Consider the following 17,035-nt stretch of genomic DNA (forward strand, 5'->3'; position numbering starts at 1 on the left):
CCTCCGCGGACCGGACTGTCGCGGACCTACTAGAACCGGGTGGAGAATTGTAATTTAGAAGGGAGAGGGGGTACCTACTACTGTTGATGAACTAAAACAATTTTTCTCCAGCTCAACTGAGCCTATGAGACCGGGACCAGTAAATACAGGGGAATCTCAGGAACGTAGTCGGGAGTTGCAGAAGGGCGGGGCATAAACGTTCGAACTGGTAATCAAACCCGGTGCGTGGTGAGAGGCGGGTGAGAGGCACAGACACTTCAAGGAGGACACTATGCCAATTGAGCCACCAATACCTCCCTAATTTTGGAAAACTTTTAGAGTAAACGTGTACATAAATGACATGGGAGTAGAGTTCCCTCGGGAGCAATGTTTACTGTTTACATGTTTATTGTTCATTGTTTATCTTTATTATTTACGGACATAATCAGAGTTGGAATATAAAACTGTCAAACTGATAACGAAGCATGAAGGTAAATGAGTAACTTGATGTATTAACAAGATGAAGAGACTAACGTTTTAACAAGATGGAGAGACTAACGTTGGTTTCTCACAAATAGGCAAAGAAGTAAAAAATTTCATCAACCAAAATTGAATAATAACTTTTTCTTCATTCTGCAAAAAAACTTTGCAAAACAGTGTAGGGTAGATTGCTCTTATTTCCAAAAGAACCATAAGATGACTTTTTTGAAAGGGTTTTAGAATTACCTGGGCTCCCTGTGGTTTCCATGTCCCCCAGGCGTTCCAAGCAAGTCTCGTGCTACTGTGTGCACCATCAAACGTGAAAATGACGACCTCGAAAACTTTTACATGGCAACAATTGAGCCGACTAAACACAGAACAGAACGCACATTTAGCTATTCATGGAAAGGTAGGTCGCAATTCTATTCTCGCTGTGTAGCAGACAAAAGATTTATATGGGATGAAGAATGGGAATTTAGCTGTTTATTATTCTATGGGTATTTAATGTTGCATCCACACACTTAACTCACCCGCATATAGGCAAGATTTTTGACCACATCACAAGCCTGATTTTTGTGTGAATATCCATACATTTTCTGTATTCACCCGCATTGGCCCGCTTGGGATTTTTAAAACATTATGTATTTCACGAGATTTCACAAGATTTCGGTCCTGGGTTGACAGCTATGAATCATCCATAGGTTTATGATGTCACTAACTTCCTCTTGCGACACCCTGGTGGCAAGGAACTCCTCTTGATTGGCGCTGGTAGAGATGTCACGCTTGTATTTGAAACTTACCATGCATTCAGTGACAGGGCTCACAAGTAAGAATTACTCAACTAATCAGGGCAGTAGCTACCACTTAGTACAAGGGGGCAGCTGCCACACCATTTAGAGCTGAAATTTTAACAAAAAATATCACTGGGAACTAGCCACACCTTACGATTAACAGGTGGCCAGCCCAGTGTGTTAGTGTGTCAGAGTATCGGCCTAGGCCTTAGGCCTATACCCGGGGGGGTTCCCCCCCCCATTCCCCCCCCCACACACACACTCGCACAGAAGGCTCACTCTCATAAAGGAAAATGAAGTACTACTGCAAGCTAGGACGAGCTACCTAAAATAACATTTTTTTGTGCCGTATGGACAGCCCTTGGAAAGGGGTTGAGGGGTGCACAGGGTACATTTCCACCCTCCCCCCATGTGAACAAAAGATCCGTTTTTGAGGCTTGGGATGGACAAAACATATGCTTGGTGCATTTATTGTAAGTTGTGTAGCACAAAGCCTTCCAGTTATAACCCTGAGTCATGAGTTTATATTATACTCATGCTATGAATGTGGGTCATACATAAGATTTTTTTATCTCCCTTCCTAACCTCATGTTGCTGTTGTTACTAGATACTTGGATCAATTCTGTGTGGGTGAACTTGTATCTAATGAGCTTCCCACTTTCAACAAGACTGGGTAGGTGAAAAAAATGACTGGGTAGGTGAAAAAAATAATGCACTTATTATGCTGACAAATACTCCATCTTAGAGGGTACACAGTTCAACAGGTTCTGGTAGCAAGTCTAAAAAATAAGAAATTATCCTTGAGTGCTAGTGATGAGATTATACCATCCTTATTGTCACAACAAGCAACATTAAATCATCAGCACCGCCTGCATTGCCATCATCTTCCTCAAAAGTACCATCTTCCTCAGCATAATGTGAAACTGCCAACCGTAACACTGCCCCTGTGTAAAAATCTCTGGGACTCCTAGCTGATCAAAAATTACACCTACTCCCAACTGGGGGAATCCCTTTACCTCAATCTCAAATCAAAGGCAATTTTTGAAGTTTATTTTTGCTATGTAAATTATCAGCTCCTACAAAACTTATAATAACATAATTTTTCTAGGCCTTTTTTTGAAACTGTTAAAAACAGAGTTGACAAGTACTTCAAAGATACAAAACAAGTGAGTAAAGAAGGATCCATCATTGCACTTCTTTCTTCCTTATCCACATCTATATGGAACATTGAACATGTATGCCTTGACATACTGTTGTTGATGGTTTTGTAGAATCCCAAGTTCTCCTGGTGGATGATGCTTAGATATGCACTAATTCCAATTGTTGCTCTGGTTTCCTGGTATTCACAGGTAAATTGAGCATTAGGTTACAGTATTCACAGGTAAATTACCCTGTTTATTGGGTATTAAATTACATTGTTTATTGGGTATTCATAGTAAATTGCTCATTAGTGACAAACCTTTGTTTCGTTTTTTTTCTTATTTTTAATCAGGAATTTATTTTACATTTGTCCCATTGTTTTTTGTGGAGAAATGGTAGATGAATATTTTTACCATTTGACTAACTTAAATGTGTGACCCACCATAATTAATGAAATAACATAGCACACAACATAACATAAGGAAAAGCTCAAAATTGTTACCTGACCATACAGTGAATTTGTAACTTTCCTTGACCTCCCAGCTCTATTATATGTAGAGTTTCGAACCAATATCCTTCAAATCTAAAAACTCCCCCATGATTGTATCATCAGCTTCCTTTTTCCTTCCTTTGACACTGGTTACACAGTATTTTATTCCAGAAAAGATATAACCATTTCCCTGTTCCCCTACATACATAGGGATTTTGTTTCACAGAGACCCCACTCCTACCTCCGATAGCCTGCGAAACAGTCTCTCGAAAAGCACCCCAGAAAAGCTCTGGGAAAAGCTGATTTATTAGACTTAGTGCTTGGCCAGAAATAGTGGGATTGGGGCAAGAAGGGAAAAGCAAACTCAGCTTCAAAAACTGCTTCCTGTCTCCTCTCTGTGTTTTTACGCAACTAGCGCCTGTTAAGCATGCTAACCACCTGATGAAGGCCAAGATATTGTTAACTGAATTTTTCTTCTGTTGGTGTTTAGGATGGAACTTTTCTGTAGCCATGCCTTGTATGCTTAGATGCTTTACCACAGCTCGCTTTGTTTTCTGAGACCATTACAAATCCTGTGACTTGTTTCAGGTGATTCTGTTCCCAGATAATTTTGTGACTGGGTGTGTTGCTGCTGTAATATTGGGATGGTGTTGTGCACTGATTGGTATGGTCAACCTACATGATGCAAGGTAGAATCTTGATTTGATATGCTTTCATAGCTTGATTTTAATTTTATTACCCAAAAGGAACCTGTGATTATCCTGTGAATGTGATTTTAATTTAACATGTTTATTGTTAGTACTCTTTTTTATTTTATTTTAATTGTATTCTTTTATAACTAACACAATACAACATTTTTGCTCTCTAAATACCATTGAAGGTTTTTACATTATTGGGTAGGAGGAGGCTCCAGGCCTGAAGGCAGGGGAGGGGGGGAGGGGAGGGGGGGTAGAAAGAAGCATCCCACTCAGCTTGAAGGTCTTATCAAAAAGGTCTTACTAAAAAGGTCTTTAAAATAAAAACCGTAGAAAATTGAGTACCACTGGGAGCTAAGACAAGGAACATTAGAGGAAGGGGTCTACTAGGTAAACAAACTCACACACAAGTCTTAGCCAGCTACCTTCATAACCTCCTCCATGCTAGCTAAACCTCTGCACTAGACACTAAACCAGTGAATACCCATTTGATGCCTTTTTTTTCTTTTTCAAGCCATTTTGCCATTACAAGGAGTCCATTTGTTTGGAAGTTGGTTGGATCTGTACATGACTTCCTGAATGGTAGCTCTCTACTGGTCTGGACACACCAGGTAGCTTTTTTCTTTCATCTTTGAGGAAAAACACCCGCCTGTAGAGAAAAGATGGCATTTTAGTACCAGGGGTCCCCCTTGGGAAAATTTTGACATTTTCAAGCTTCTACAACCCTAAAAATGTTTAAAAAATGAACACCTTAACTCCCTTTCTCTTTTATTATTCCATATTTGATTATGTATGTAAGTGGTCAGTTGGCACCCCCTCTTGTTCAATGTCCAAGATGAAAGAGTATATTATGCTAAGCATTAGTCGTACCCTTACCGAGATGTCTATCATTCTCACAGGCTAACCCAAGAGTTGTTTGGTGGATGTTTGTGTCTGCCTCTTACGTCATCAACTTAAAGCCGCATTGTCACCAGTTTACTTCCGGAGGTCCGACAAAAACCTTAACTGTTAAAAGACAAAAGAATCTATTAGAATCCGAGCTATTTAACAGGCCATCCGCTCTAAATTATCAATCTAATCCTCAAAGAAACTTCCTATAGACACACTGCCTTAAATATTTTGAAATATTTTTCGCGTTTTTTGTTAAAAATCATTGGAAATTGTTCCATAATCAACACTGGTGACATGCGTCTTTAAGACAATATCGCATTTGCTTTTTGACAGTGATTTCAGCAGCAAAGAGGGGCACTTGTTTCCATAAACTGGACATTACTCTGATGTTGGATAACGTCTCAGTGATCCCTATCTATGCCTATTAATACACTAATATTGACAATATATATTAATACACTGATTTATGATGTTATTTTTCTTCTGTAAGCATGTTCTGGGACATCACCCATACACTAATATCGATGGCGCTGATCCAGACATCGTGACCTCCCATGAGGTATGAGAACTTACCCACCCTCAAATACACATGACACGACGGGACAACAAGATCGATCTTTTTAAAATTACTTGCAGTATAAATAGTATTACCACATTAAGGGCAGAAACAGATGAAAATAAGCATTTTACATTATTTTACATTATTATTACATTATTTCTACAGTTGTGAAAACCATGAAACTTAGTTTGTTGTGATTTGTTGGAAAACGGCTTAAATGTATATCAGACAGAATGCATGGCATCTGCCGTTGTCATTCACGTTGTCGTCGTCATTGTTTAAGGTCCGTTTTATCAGATGAATATGCTGTAAATTAATAACACCGTTATTGGACCATGGCCAATAGAACTAGATTATGGCTGGACAGTCCAAACGAAAAAATGGGGGGGGGGGGATCTCAGCACTAAGCATTAACAAATCAAAAGAAGATAGAGATGAAGAAGATGGTATTGTAAATGTATTACTAAACCAGATGGTTTTCTATTTTAGCCTGCTGACCTGCGGCGAATCAAATGGAGCCAGAAATGGCTTCCAATGTATCTATACCAGCATATCTATGTACCTCTCATATACTGTTTTGTAAGTATCTCATGTGTTTTTTTTTTATTAGTTCTGTCTGGGTATATTGGGTATATAATATTTGGCTAGGATATTAAACGTTACATCTTTTTCTTCCGATTGTTGATCGTTAACTTGGATAAACTGTTTTTCGATGTCAATTGGCTTATTACCCACTTTAGGTCTGTTTTCGACAGATCAATTGCATGGAGCTTCCGTATAACTATTGAATACTTGAAGCACGTTGCTGAGTCATGCAATGCAGCACATGTTTTACCACGGGCTAACCAAAATAGTTTACCCATTATTAAAAAAAAAGAGAACAGATGAATGTTGTGTGTTTATTCGGAACCTCAATTTATCCTACTTTTTTCGCCCAGAAGATGCAAAAAATAGACGTATAAAAACAGAAATGAATAAGGAGTGAACTATCTAAACCGATCTTCTGTCCCTCGTCATTTTTATATCCCAACAAAATACTGAATGTTTGAAAGCATCCATTTCCATCGGCTGGAAAGCTACTTCGATGTTTGGATTGAATTTCATAATATATGATGGTTTCGGGATGCAGGTGTGCCCGGGGAAGGGGGGGGCATTCCCATGTCGACCTGATAGGGACGCTCGCCGTATTTTTTAGGGGTCAAAATCGGGCCTCAGGTATTTTTTTAGGGGGTATCCCAGGAAAAACAGGCCTTTCTCTTAGGATTGGTATTTTTCAGGGCTTCTGGGGTATTTTTTAGGGTAGCAATTTTTGGTATGCCGGTATTTTTAGGGGTATTTTTCGAATTTCCCGACGAGCATCCCCTATCACTTTTACCCTGAAGAAACACTCCGGGCAGGTGTGTCTGTTTTTAAAAGGTGTGGTAGACTAGATCAGTTCTGTTTCTTTTTTTTTTCTTTCGCGCTTAACTATTCGTTTTTCATTACTGTTACAGTTAGGCATCAAAACAAGATTTCAAGATGTGACAATTTTGTTTGTCATCAAAGCAAATGGTAAGGATTGCATGCGACTTACTGCGGTTTTCAATTTCTTTGAACTCTCGCTGACTATTTCCAACAGCAAAAGCACCTTCTGGATTCCGCAAATCGAAATCCTTGAAGTGTTATTTTATTGGTCAGCACTGAAATAGCTTTCAAGCAGTCATAGTTTTGCGCAACGGCTTTGTGAAGTCCTTTATAGCATTACCATCTATGTTCCAGGTGCTATTCGGATCAACAACCCGTCCACCACCAACCTCGCCATCTTTATCTGTGGGAAGCTGGTCTTTGTATTCTACAGAATCATCATCCCCTTGGCCATTCTCTCTTTTTGGAAAACTGTAAGAATCACACAGTTCCTCTATGGAAAGTTTATCATAAACATTTACTACATTACTTGAGTTTAACTTCCTCTAATGATATCAAATTTGGATCGCGAACCATTTCAGTTAAACCTACATATACAGGTCATGTGATTTATCAATTGATTATATCCCTTTTGTTTTCTCTATATAACAGGTGCTGTATTTTATCATTGCGGACCTGGTGTCCAGTTACTGGCTAGCGCTGGTATTCCAGGCATCGCATGTCGTCAGTGAGGTAACCATGTTAAAAGCCTACTAGAAAACGGAGTAAAGCCCCGTGCAAATAGCAATATCGAACATTGCCATAACCGCCTCTCTCGACTGATAGCAAGACAAAGGAAATGATGGTGAACTACTTTACATTCGGCCTTCAAAGGGGCCAGCACTATACTTGGCCAGCAGTAGTAATGTTTTTGCTGTTTGCACGGGGTTCAAAGGTGCTTTGCTGCACCTTGCCTTTTAGCTATACTAATTGAAAGTATGCTTAACCTACAAAAAAATATTTTCTCAATCTGTTGGCTTTCAAAGCCCAACTCACCGTTACCAGAGTGTATTACATTTTTAAAATTCTGCTCCGTGAAATGCCTTCTTTGTGCTATTACTTTGTAAAATTTAATACATTTTCTATAGCGTGGCAATGGCCAGTGGTAGAAAACGCATTATGGGTAACATGAGCTGGTTCCTTAAAGTATATATTTTTGGCTATTATGGATATTATTAAACAAGGAATGCGTTATAACAGTATAAGAAGGGAACCAGATGACTGCAATTTAAAATTATTCATTCTAGGTTGACTGGCCTGAACCAGATAAAGAAGGCAAAATACACCAAGACTGGTAAGGGACACGTTCCGCACAATTTGTTGCAGAAGGCTTAAAAGCAAAACTGTGGTTCTCGAAAAAACATACGCTCACAAGGAACTCACAGCACTATTGCGGTAAGGTCACGACACGTTGATGACACGCTCACGGCACGCACACGAGACACTCACGACACGATCTCGATAAGCTCACAACACTTCGAAACACTCGTGAGATACCATCTCGTGACACATGATTGCGGCACATTCACGAGATGCCCTGGCATAATCCATCATGGTACGCTTATAATACTCACATCTCGACACGACGATTACGGAACGTTTATAACACACCCTAACATGCTCACGGCACGCTCACAGTTGCGATACCGTTTTTGTCTTCTTTGCCTAGGGCTGAGATGCAAATCCAAACAACCCAAGACTACGCCACTGATAGCTGGTTCTGGAACACATTCACTGGTCAGTCAGGAGGCGTACACGTGGATGGTGATGATGATGATTCTGAGGGCGATGATGATGATGATAGTTTTGCTGCTGATGATGATGTTGATGATGATGTCAATGTCCGTTTTGATGATGATGACGACGACGACTAGGACGACGACGATGATTATGATGATTATGATTGTTGGGGTGATGATGATGAAAATGACGGCAATAGTACACATTGCGGATGGATTAATGTTCATGATAATAATGATGATGGTTATTTTTGTATGTTGAAAAAGAATGTTTGAGATGGTATGACAATTTTTTTCGTTTTGACCAGAATGATCACCTCGATTATGATGATAATGATAATGACCATCATATCATAACAAGCATGCTTAAATACCCGTCTTGTTTGCAGGCGCGCTGAATCACCAGACGACACATCACCTGTTCCCTGGCATCAGTCAGTTCTACTACCCACAGATCACGCCCATAGTGCGTGATGCATGCCGGGAGTTCAACATTCGCTACAACTACAAACCGACTTTTAGTCAGGCGCTCGGCGCACACATAGAGCACCTCAGGAGACTGGGACAGAATAAAAAAACAAGACAAGAGTGACGTTATGTGCTAAGTCACGTGATGGCTCTGTTGTCGAAATGATTGCTTGGTGGGCCAGCGTTCTTTGTGTTCGCTTTCTAACAAGGCCAGTTTAACAATTGATCGGCGGTTTCGCGGCGCCGAGGCATGAATTTAACGAAACGGTTAATATTTAACATTTGTCTTCTCAAGGCTTGCTCGGCAAGATAATATTCTTATGCTTGTGACGATTAGTTGGGGAAGGACTTATTTTTTTATACTTTTGTATTACTAAGTTTCAAACTAACTGCTTTTTTTAGTTTTGTGCAACCTCGAGAACGTTTCTAAGAGGCACTTACATTTGCACGCTACGCTGACACGCTAAAAGAGTGTTATATCATACTTACATTAAAAAAGTTCAAAAAAATAAATAATAAAATTAAGCAGAATAAACATAATAACTATCTAGGTTTATTAAAGTACCTGTCGGATAAATGCAATATTGTTCTAGCCTTGGATGGGAACAGATTGAAGTAGTCTGTTTTTACACTATTCTCCGCTGTTTCAATGCGAACGTTATTCCTCGTTGAAGTACTTTCTGTCTAATATTTGCACATTTTTCTTTATTTATACAATTGAGCGAAACACGTACCAACTTCTATTAATTTATAGAAGATGGTTTCACTTTTTTCAGAGTACTGTTATTGACCAACGCTGTCCCCTTATCAATGTTGTAAGTCCCTACCACTTTCCCCACTTCTTCAGAATCAATATTTATAAGCGTTAGATGCCACGGTTTGAATAGTCTCATTGCGGGCACTTTTTTGTAGTGATTCATTGGGGCTGGCGGCAAACCAGCCGCCAGCCCCAATGAATTAAAAATTCATATTTTATTTTTAGGGTTTTCTTTACTTATATATTGCATTGTAGTGTTGGAAGCACTCAGGTAACAAACAGGAAATTTCCATGACAAACAAAAGGTAAAAAAAAAAAAAAAACGTTTGTTACTCCAGGCTTACAAGCGCGGTTTTCTCAGCAAATAGGGCATTAGTAATATAGGGAGTTTTAAGTTAAGATTATGCCACAGATTAGGAACTTTCAAAACACTAAATGCTCAGGCTCTTTTTAATAAAGTGTTGTTTTTTTTTGTTCGAATGTTCAAATGATTCCCGCTTTAGGCGAGATTTTAAACTTTTAACACATTGCTTTCTTTTTATAAAGCCGATATAGTTCTGTCTATATTACAAATGGCTTTGGATAAGAGTTAAGTCAAGAGTATTTGAATTATTGATAAAAAGACAGAGCTAGACAAGAACTGCTTAATGGCTATTTCAATTTATTAATGGAAAAGATAAATCAGATAAAGAAAGTTCTCGAAAGTTTCAGATTTTCCAACGCTTAACCGTAACTACCTTTGTCTTGGATTCCTTATAATTATTGCATTGTTATTTGCATCCCTGTATGAGTCAGATTTTGTGCTAGAGAGTATCAGCGTCAGGTAAGAATATTTTTCGGATAATTGTCATTGTTGATGGGTGCTAAAAAGTAGTTCACCAACATGTCTCTTGTCTTCTGTTCAACCGATCGTTAGCAATACCAATTACTGATTTAGAGAAGACGAATCCCCGCCATTTTACATCTAAAAGTACGTTTCCATCAATTGGTGACTGAGATACTTTCTATCAAATGTTGTTCATAAAATATTAGACTCATACCGTGGATGTTTTTTTAAGGTGTCTTGTTCTATTTTGAAATGTAATCAATAATAAAGAAGGGATTGATCTAAATTCTATAAGGCTCCGTTTCTAAAAACGTTGCTTCCACTCCATAAATGAAATGGAAGAATGTGGTCAATCACCTAATGGTAGTTGTCCTTCCTTAGCTACATAAATTGACCACGCCTTTGTCTATCTGGAATCTCTAGAATAGTTTGACTATATGACATGTGAACTTCTTGTGTATTGAAAGAATAATTATTCGCCCTTGTGTTCTGACTGAAACCCGCCATTTCGTTCACATGTTGATGGTGACCGTCATTAAGGATATTCCCACTTTGAGTTGTCCGGGAGAAACATTAGGTAAGTTCCCGCTATGCAAAACCTAACGGCCTCTAAACATTTGTCGTCGCTACATTTGATGTATTAGCAAATACCATTTGACGAAGAAGTAGGAGGATTTTGTAATGATTTTAAGAAAGATTAAATTTTTGTTTCTTTTACTTTGTTTTGCTTCTCTTAATTTCACCTATCTAAAAACTGGTTTAATAGTTCCGTTCAGGTCGACACGTTTGTACTTTAAAATTAACAGATAATGGCGTTTTTTCCCCTAATTATTGCCCTTTTTGTGTACACATTTTCGAAACCTGTCAGATCAAGGTGAAAATTAAAATGAAATTGGCTGCATAAGAAATAAGACAGTTACGAGTTAAACAAGAGTTAAATTGTCGAAAGCGTAAGTATATATTTTTATTTCGCATCTTTCTGTTTTTTTTTATATAACCACATTATGCATATCATCTTAATAATCGTTAAAATCCTTTGGTGATCAAGCTAGCTTTATATCATAGCATACGAGTTTGATGCCCTTACGCTTATAATCTAAGAATGCAAATACGCACTGTAGAAAGTTGTGCTTTGAGTGTACTCTACCGAAAACCAAATAAGTTAAAAAGACACTTGTTTGAGATGTCGCTTTGGACCCTTGCCTTTACGAATAAGGACGTTTTAAGGTTCCATGTCTCATAGCACATCATTGACCTGTATTTGGGGACGTAAAAAAAGACGCTAAGATACACTCGCCTGTGGTACCATATTGGGTTACAGTGCTTATACACTAAATCGCCTTTAAAATCACGAAGGATTATTTTAGGTACATACGCCATAGGTGATATGTTGTATACTAAATGGATCCTAAACAGGAATTTGTGGGTTTCGTTAATACATTTGTGGATCATTTTCAGGTAATTTGCCCTAGCTTTTAGTGGTATTACTGACCTTTTAAGACGTCCCAGTCGATTGGGGGGAAGGGGAGGGGCGGTATTTACCAACTCCCATTTACCCACTATTTACTTCCCTAACTCCTCCCCCCCCCCCCCCTTATCTACGGCAGCCGGTATTTACACCTTTTCACCGTTTGATAGAACGGCCTTTTAAGACAGATCAGAAATAAGATACAAATTTTGTTTGAGCAAATGGAAATTGATTGAAAATAGTACTTTCAGGTTTGGAACAGGCTGTGCCCTTACTAAAACCTTGAAATTTCATATATAAAAACTAGGACCTTTCCATTAAATATATTTTACGGAGAATTGGTTAGTTTCTTTTTTTCACGCATGGCTAAGTAATCAGGTAGATTTTTCGTTGTTTTATTTGTTACACATTTTTCATGTTTTATTAATCTTTCTTAGAAGAAGCGTATGCGAGTGCCTCTTTAATATATATAAGCGCTAGGATTAAAAAGGTACCGACTCTGCTGACAAATAAAAATATATAATGAGCAACCTAACTGACAACAAAATATATACATCGAGCAGGAAAAATACGTACCTCCCCCAACTGATATTATATCAGACCACTGTAAACCAGAGGCAGGTGGGACTTAGTCACTCTATGTTATCATCTCTTGCCGTTGATATTATGTTAAATTTCAAGAAGCTTGTTCTTATGGTTCCTTTCTTATAGTATACTTTTAAATGCATTGCTGTCGCACCCCAAACCTTTTCCATGTAAAACCCTTTTCAATTGTGTGTCCCGAAAACTTATTATCTTGTGCTGGTTGATACTTCAAACACCAAGCTTGTGTAACGTTAATTTGACATTTTATATACCTCTATCCACCACTAGATTGTGTTTCCAAAAAAACGTAATTTCTTGTGTGGGCAAATAATTCAAATGCCAAAAACATGCATAATGTTCTTCTGTCTTTATTTCATATGTTAGAAATTAAAACCAACGTGTTAATTCGCTGGCCTTGCCACTATATAATGACATGAAAAACCCACGGAAAATCCAATATACTTAGAGATGATCGTAACACGTATTTAGAGAAAGAAGTGAAGGCAGCAGAGCACTCAAAACGAGGTTTCGTTCTGTATTGAAACAAAGGGGCTGTGTGGAGGGAAATAATAATAACATCAAAAGAAAGAAGAGGAAGAAGGAGGAGGAGGAGGAAAAGAAGAAGAACGCTAAGGCAGCGTTTATCACTGTTTTCAAGAAAAAAAACGCGGATTAAGTAGAGCAAATCTTTTTTTAAATAACTTTTCAATTCCGAATTATACACGGTATCACGATTTTCAAGCTCTTAATTTCTTTTCATTCGACAAATGAAGTTTAGAAAGCTCTATGAGCTCGTATGTCAATAATGCCCGCAAACTAATAAACGGCCGGAGAATTGGCAGTTTCGACTGATTCGAAATTTTAACATCACCACAAATGCAGTAATTCTCATAAGTTTTATTGTGAGATAAAAAAGAAATGAAAATATCATTGTGTAACACTTAATAATTTTCAGAGTTAGAAAGCAAAATGTTTTTCATTTTTTTTTCATTTTGAACGCAAACAACAATTAAAGCGCAAATAAGGAAATAAGAAGAGGGCTTTATTTTTTTATCAAAGCCAAATTTTAAATGAAAATCAAATTCAAATTTTGTATCTTTAAAATACAAAATATTGAAGGCGGAGTATTATACGGATCCGACGCGCCTTCCCGTGCCAACCTTGCCAAATGTTTTAGGAAATAATGAAGTCCAAAAAAAGGATGAAAGAAATGAAGTTAGTGATTGACATGAACTTGGATAGCCAACAGGCGTCACAAAAAAGTTTCATTGCGCTTCAGAACACGACGGAACTACCTCTAGGGTAATCCGCTCGTTTCAATAAAAAAAAAACACTCTGCGCAACTCGCAAACAAACCAAAACGTGTTCATGATTAAGTTTTCAGATCACGCCGCATTATAAATTTACTTACTTTTTCCGTTGTAGAAACCATGAAAAGCACAGAAAACTTTCGCATGGAGATGGAGGCGAGAAGCACGGCCTTGGTTGTCATAGAGACATCGATCCTCTTGCTCATCACTGTCAGTACGTTGCTTGGAAACCTTATGGTTTGCTGGGCGGTTTATAACAGCAAGACGCTACGTACGGTTGCAAACATCTACATAATTGTACTGGCGATATGTGATATTCTGATGGGGGTCCTGTGTATGCCGCTTTCATTAGAGGTATGGTGCTGGGTGGGTGATGCTACCTTTTTCTCATTATCCTCTTCCACTCTAATCCTCCCATTCCCCTTCTTCCCTCCATTCCCTCCCTCTATCCCCTCTATCCCCTCATTTTCCACTCTCCTCGTCCCCCTCCCTTACGCCATCCCATCAAGCCCTCCTTCGCTTCCATTCTCCTTCCTCCATCGGTTCTTTCTTTTCTAGACTCATCATCCACATTTCCTCTCCCCAGGTGTTTATAACGGCGTGTTTCAAGCACGGGTACAACGTCGTCCAATTCCAAGGTTTCTTCTCTTTCTTCCTCTCACTCGCCTCTCTACAGACCATGACAGCGACAGCAGTGAACCGCTACTTGAAAATCGTCAAGCCCGAACACCACCGAAAGTACTGCACAATGAAAGCTACCCTTATCACAATACTCGTCACTTTCGTCCTTGCAGGCTCTGGTGCAAGTCTGCCACTGATAGGGGGCTTTGCAGATTACATGTTCCATTATGGAAAAGTCTTCTCGTATATTAACTACTACACAAACACCGCAGCTTATATATATACCATCCTATTGAAGATAGTCTACATTACAGTTCCGACGCTCATTTCCCTGTTTTGTTATTATAAGATTTTTACTACGGTTAAAGCCCATGCAGCGGATATGGAGAGTAACAGAGGGGCGGGACGTGGTGGAATGAACGTGGAGGAGATTAGGATTTCTAAGGTGAATATATTATTATAGGTGGGGCCTTTTTCAAGGTCTACATTTGAGAATATCGGATGTATACGTAACATGTTTGATGTGTTTATAAAATTTAACATCAACCACACCTTTTTTCTATCCGCACGGCATCTCCACTAGCGTTAACTCTCGTAAGCAGAGAGCTTTTCGAATCCCCCGTTTTGTATGCCGTCGTCCAGTTTAAACTTCGCCTCTATTCTCCCTTGTAAGCGAACAATCGATAGTTTCTTGGTGTTACGGAGCACCAGCACCAAAAACACAATGGAACAAAAGCCAAAAACAAAGACCTTAGAACGAGACAATAGAATAGAGTACAAAGGCCTTGAGCACCAAAAACAAAGCTCTCCAGACCGCACCAATTAATACCCGAACAATCACTCCTTAAGCGGACGCGGTCACCTAAAAAATGAGATTTTTTATGCCTTATCCTTTTTCTCAGAAGTGTCCAAATTTGGTTGGTATGACAATAAAAAATGGTTTGTTGGTATGCCAATAAATAGCTAATTGGCTTAATTTGTGTTCCAATAAGAACCTTTTATCCTTTAATTCTCAAATACCTGATCTGCAAACAGAAGGTCACTCCTATTTTAGATAGATTTATCATTGTCTATTTTTATCAGGTGCTGTTTGCGACTGTTCTGGGGTTCGTGCTCTGTTGGACACCTGTCGCGATCATCGACATGATTGATACTTTTAGCGACTACTCCCTTGTGTCTCCCAGGCAAATCTATCTGTTCTACATCTACATGGGCTATGGGAGCAGCGCTATCAATCCCTGGATCTATGGTATACTAAACAAATCCTTCCGCAGAGAATTTCTCAAGCTACTGCGCCTCAGGTTTCACAGCAGTCCTGGTTCAGAGGGGACTTCTCATGTTGAGAACTCAGCGATGGGGGCAACCTCTGCAGTCCGCACGGCATATTTACTAAAGATCACTAAAGTGTCCTCCATAGCACCTAGTAGCACTACATAAGTGTATTGAGACCTATTTACTGTCCTACGAACGCCTCTCGTCACATATGGCCTTCAGAGAACTTCTCCATTTTCCCTTATCTTTTGCAACAGCCCGTGCCTCCTCCCAAGAGCGCACCAGCCACCACCTCTACTCTCTTTTTCCACCTGTTACCTCCCCGTCGTTCCTCTTCCTCTTCGGGTGCCACTTCATTGTCACGCTTCTGTTATAACTCTATATTGCCTCAGCCGATCATCTTCCATCTTTCTGATTTTGTCTTTAAGCGACTTGAAACCGCAGATAAACCATAAAGTTGACGAGACTTTTGAAGGAGATCCACCCAATTATCTCCTCAATGTCTTAATATAGGGACTTATACTAAGAAGTCACGTTATTTTTTGAGTCGCCATAATTAACGCAGAAATGAATTTGGCCATCACGCCAGAGATCGATGAAAATTGTTCCAATGAAAATGGCCCTTTTCAAAAAAAAAAAATGCTTTTTACTATCCATAGTTTTGTCAACCAAAAAGTAACGTGATTTCTTAGTGTATGTTGCCTATGGAAACCAAAGCTCGAAAGCCTGTCCTGAACATTTGGGGCTGGATAAAGGATTCCAGCAAACTTCCAAAGAGGCATGTTTTCTCTACGGTTTTAGTAGGTAACTAAACAATGAGAGTACAGAAGTCAGCGTGTATAGATTCTTTTGCAATCTCCTAGGGCAGCCTAGCTCAAGATGATATAAATATATAAACAACCGCTGTCTTGTCCTGCCTGTGTTGCCATATGGACAGGGTATATGTTTCTTGAATGCGTGATGTCTATTCGAACAGAGCGCAAGCCACGCTCAGCGATACTTTTCTTTTAGATAAAATTCTAATCACCATGTATAAAGAAATAGGTGGTTTGTGTATAAAGAAACAGAAGCATGTTGTGACAACGCAGAACTGCGTATGCTACATCTGTTGCGCATCTTGTTTGCGCACGTTGCTTTAAAGTCCATATAACCTTTCAGAGTTGATAGACTTTGTCAATTCTTTATGTTTTCATCTTCCGAATGGTATGTGGTTTGTATGGACCCTATAAAACACGCGTTCGCGCAAATAACTCAAATCTGTAATATTGAGGTATTTTGGTCAACCTTCGGAAAAAAAGGCCGTGAACTGAAAGGCCTGGGTCCAGTCATTTGTGACGTAGATCGAGATGTCAACAAAATTACATGAGAAAACACATGCGCGCGCTAAACGGGTTCCCGTCTTCATGTCTTCTTAGTTATATTGTTGAAGAACGTTGTGTGGTTACAACTTTTACAGTCATCTTTATATCTCATCCCGGCCGTCAACTGATTATTCAACTTCAGAAAACAAATCTGCAAAAT

General features: G+C 39.0%; 2 protein-coding genes and 1 long non-coding RNA gene across 3 annotated transcripts; 2 read left to right on the top strand and 1 right to left on the bottom strand.

Moving 5' to 3' along the window:
• The first annotated feature begins 724 nt into the window (after positions 1 to 724).
• LOC5503278 (acyl-lipid (8-3)-desaturase) lies at positions 725 to 9,215 on the top strand. The gene is made up of 15 exons (XM_048734376.1): positions 725 to 868; positions 1,161 to 1,285; positions 1,858 to 1,923; positions 2,359 to 2,416; positions 2,522 to 2,599; positions 3,469 to 3,569; positions 4,090 to 4,186; positions 4,957 to 5,025; positions 5,515 to 5,604; positions 6,519 to 6,576; positions 6,784 to 6,902; positions 7,081 to 7,161; positions 7,716 to 7,762; positions 8,138 to 8,205; positions 8,597 to 9,215. Exons 1-15 carry the CDS (start codon positions 785 to 787, stop codon positions 8,797 to 8,799), a joined length of 1,344 nt encoding a protein of 447 aa, XP_048590333.1. The 5' UTR covers positions 725 to 784; the 3' UTR covers positions 8,800 to 9,215.
• On the bottom strand, positions 2,285 to 13,911 carry LOC116610951. Its single transcript, XR_007314165.1, has 3 exons — positions 13,723 to 13,911; positions 4,452 to 4,580; positions 2,285 to 4,224 (listed from the first exon to the last, which is right to left on the bottom strand). It is a non-coding gene; the product is annotated as an uncharacterized LOC116610951 (long non-coding RNA).
• Positions 9,646 to 16,678, top strand: LOC116610950 (melatonin receptor type 1B-B). The gene is made up of 4 exons (XM_032371625.2): positions 9,646 to 10,835; positions 13,737 to 13,975; positions 14,208 to 14,687; positions 15,326 to 16,678. Exons 1-4 carry the CDS (start codon positions 10,775 to 10,777, stop codon positions 15,677 to 15,679), a joined length of 1,134 nt encoding a protein of 377 aa, XP_032227516.2. The 5' UTR covers positions 9,646 to 10,774; the 3' UTR covers positions 15,680 to 16,678.
• The last annotated feature ends 357 nt before the right edge of the window (positions 16,679 to 17,035 follow it).

Source organism: Nematostella vectensis, chromosome 11, assembly GCF_932526225.1.
Source record: "Nematostella vectensis chromosome 11, jaNemVect1.1, whole genome shotgun sequence".
Classification (NCBI taxonomy): domain Eukaryota; kingdom Metazoa; phylum Cnidaria; class Anthozoa; order Actiniaria; family Edwardsiidae; genus Nematostella; species Nematostella vectensis.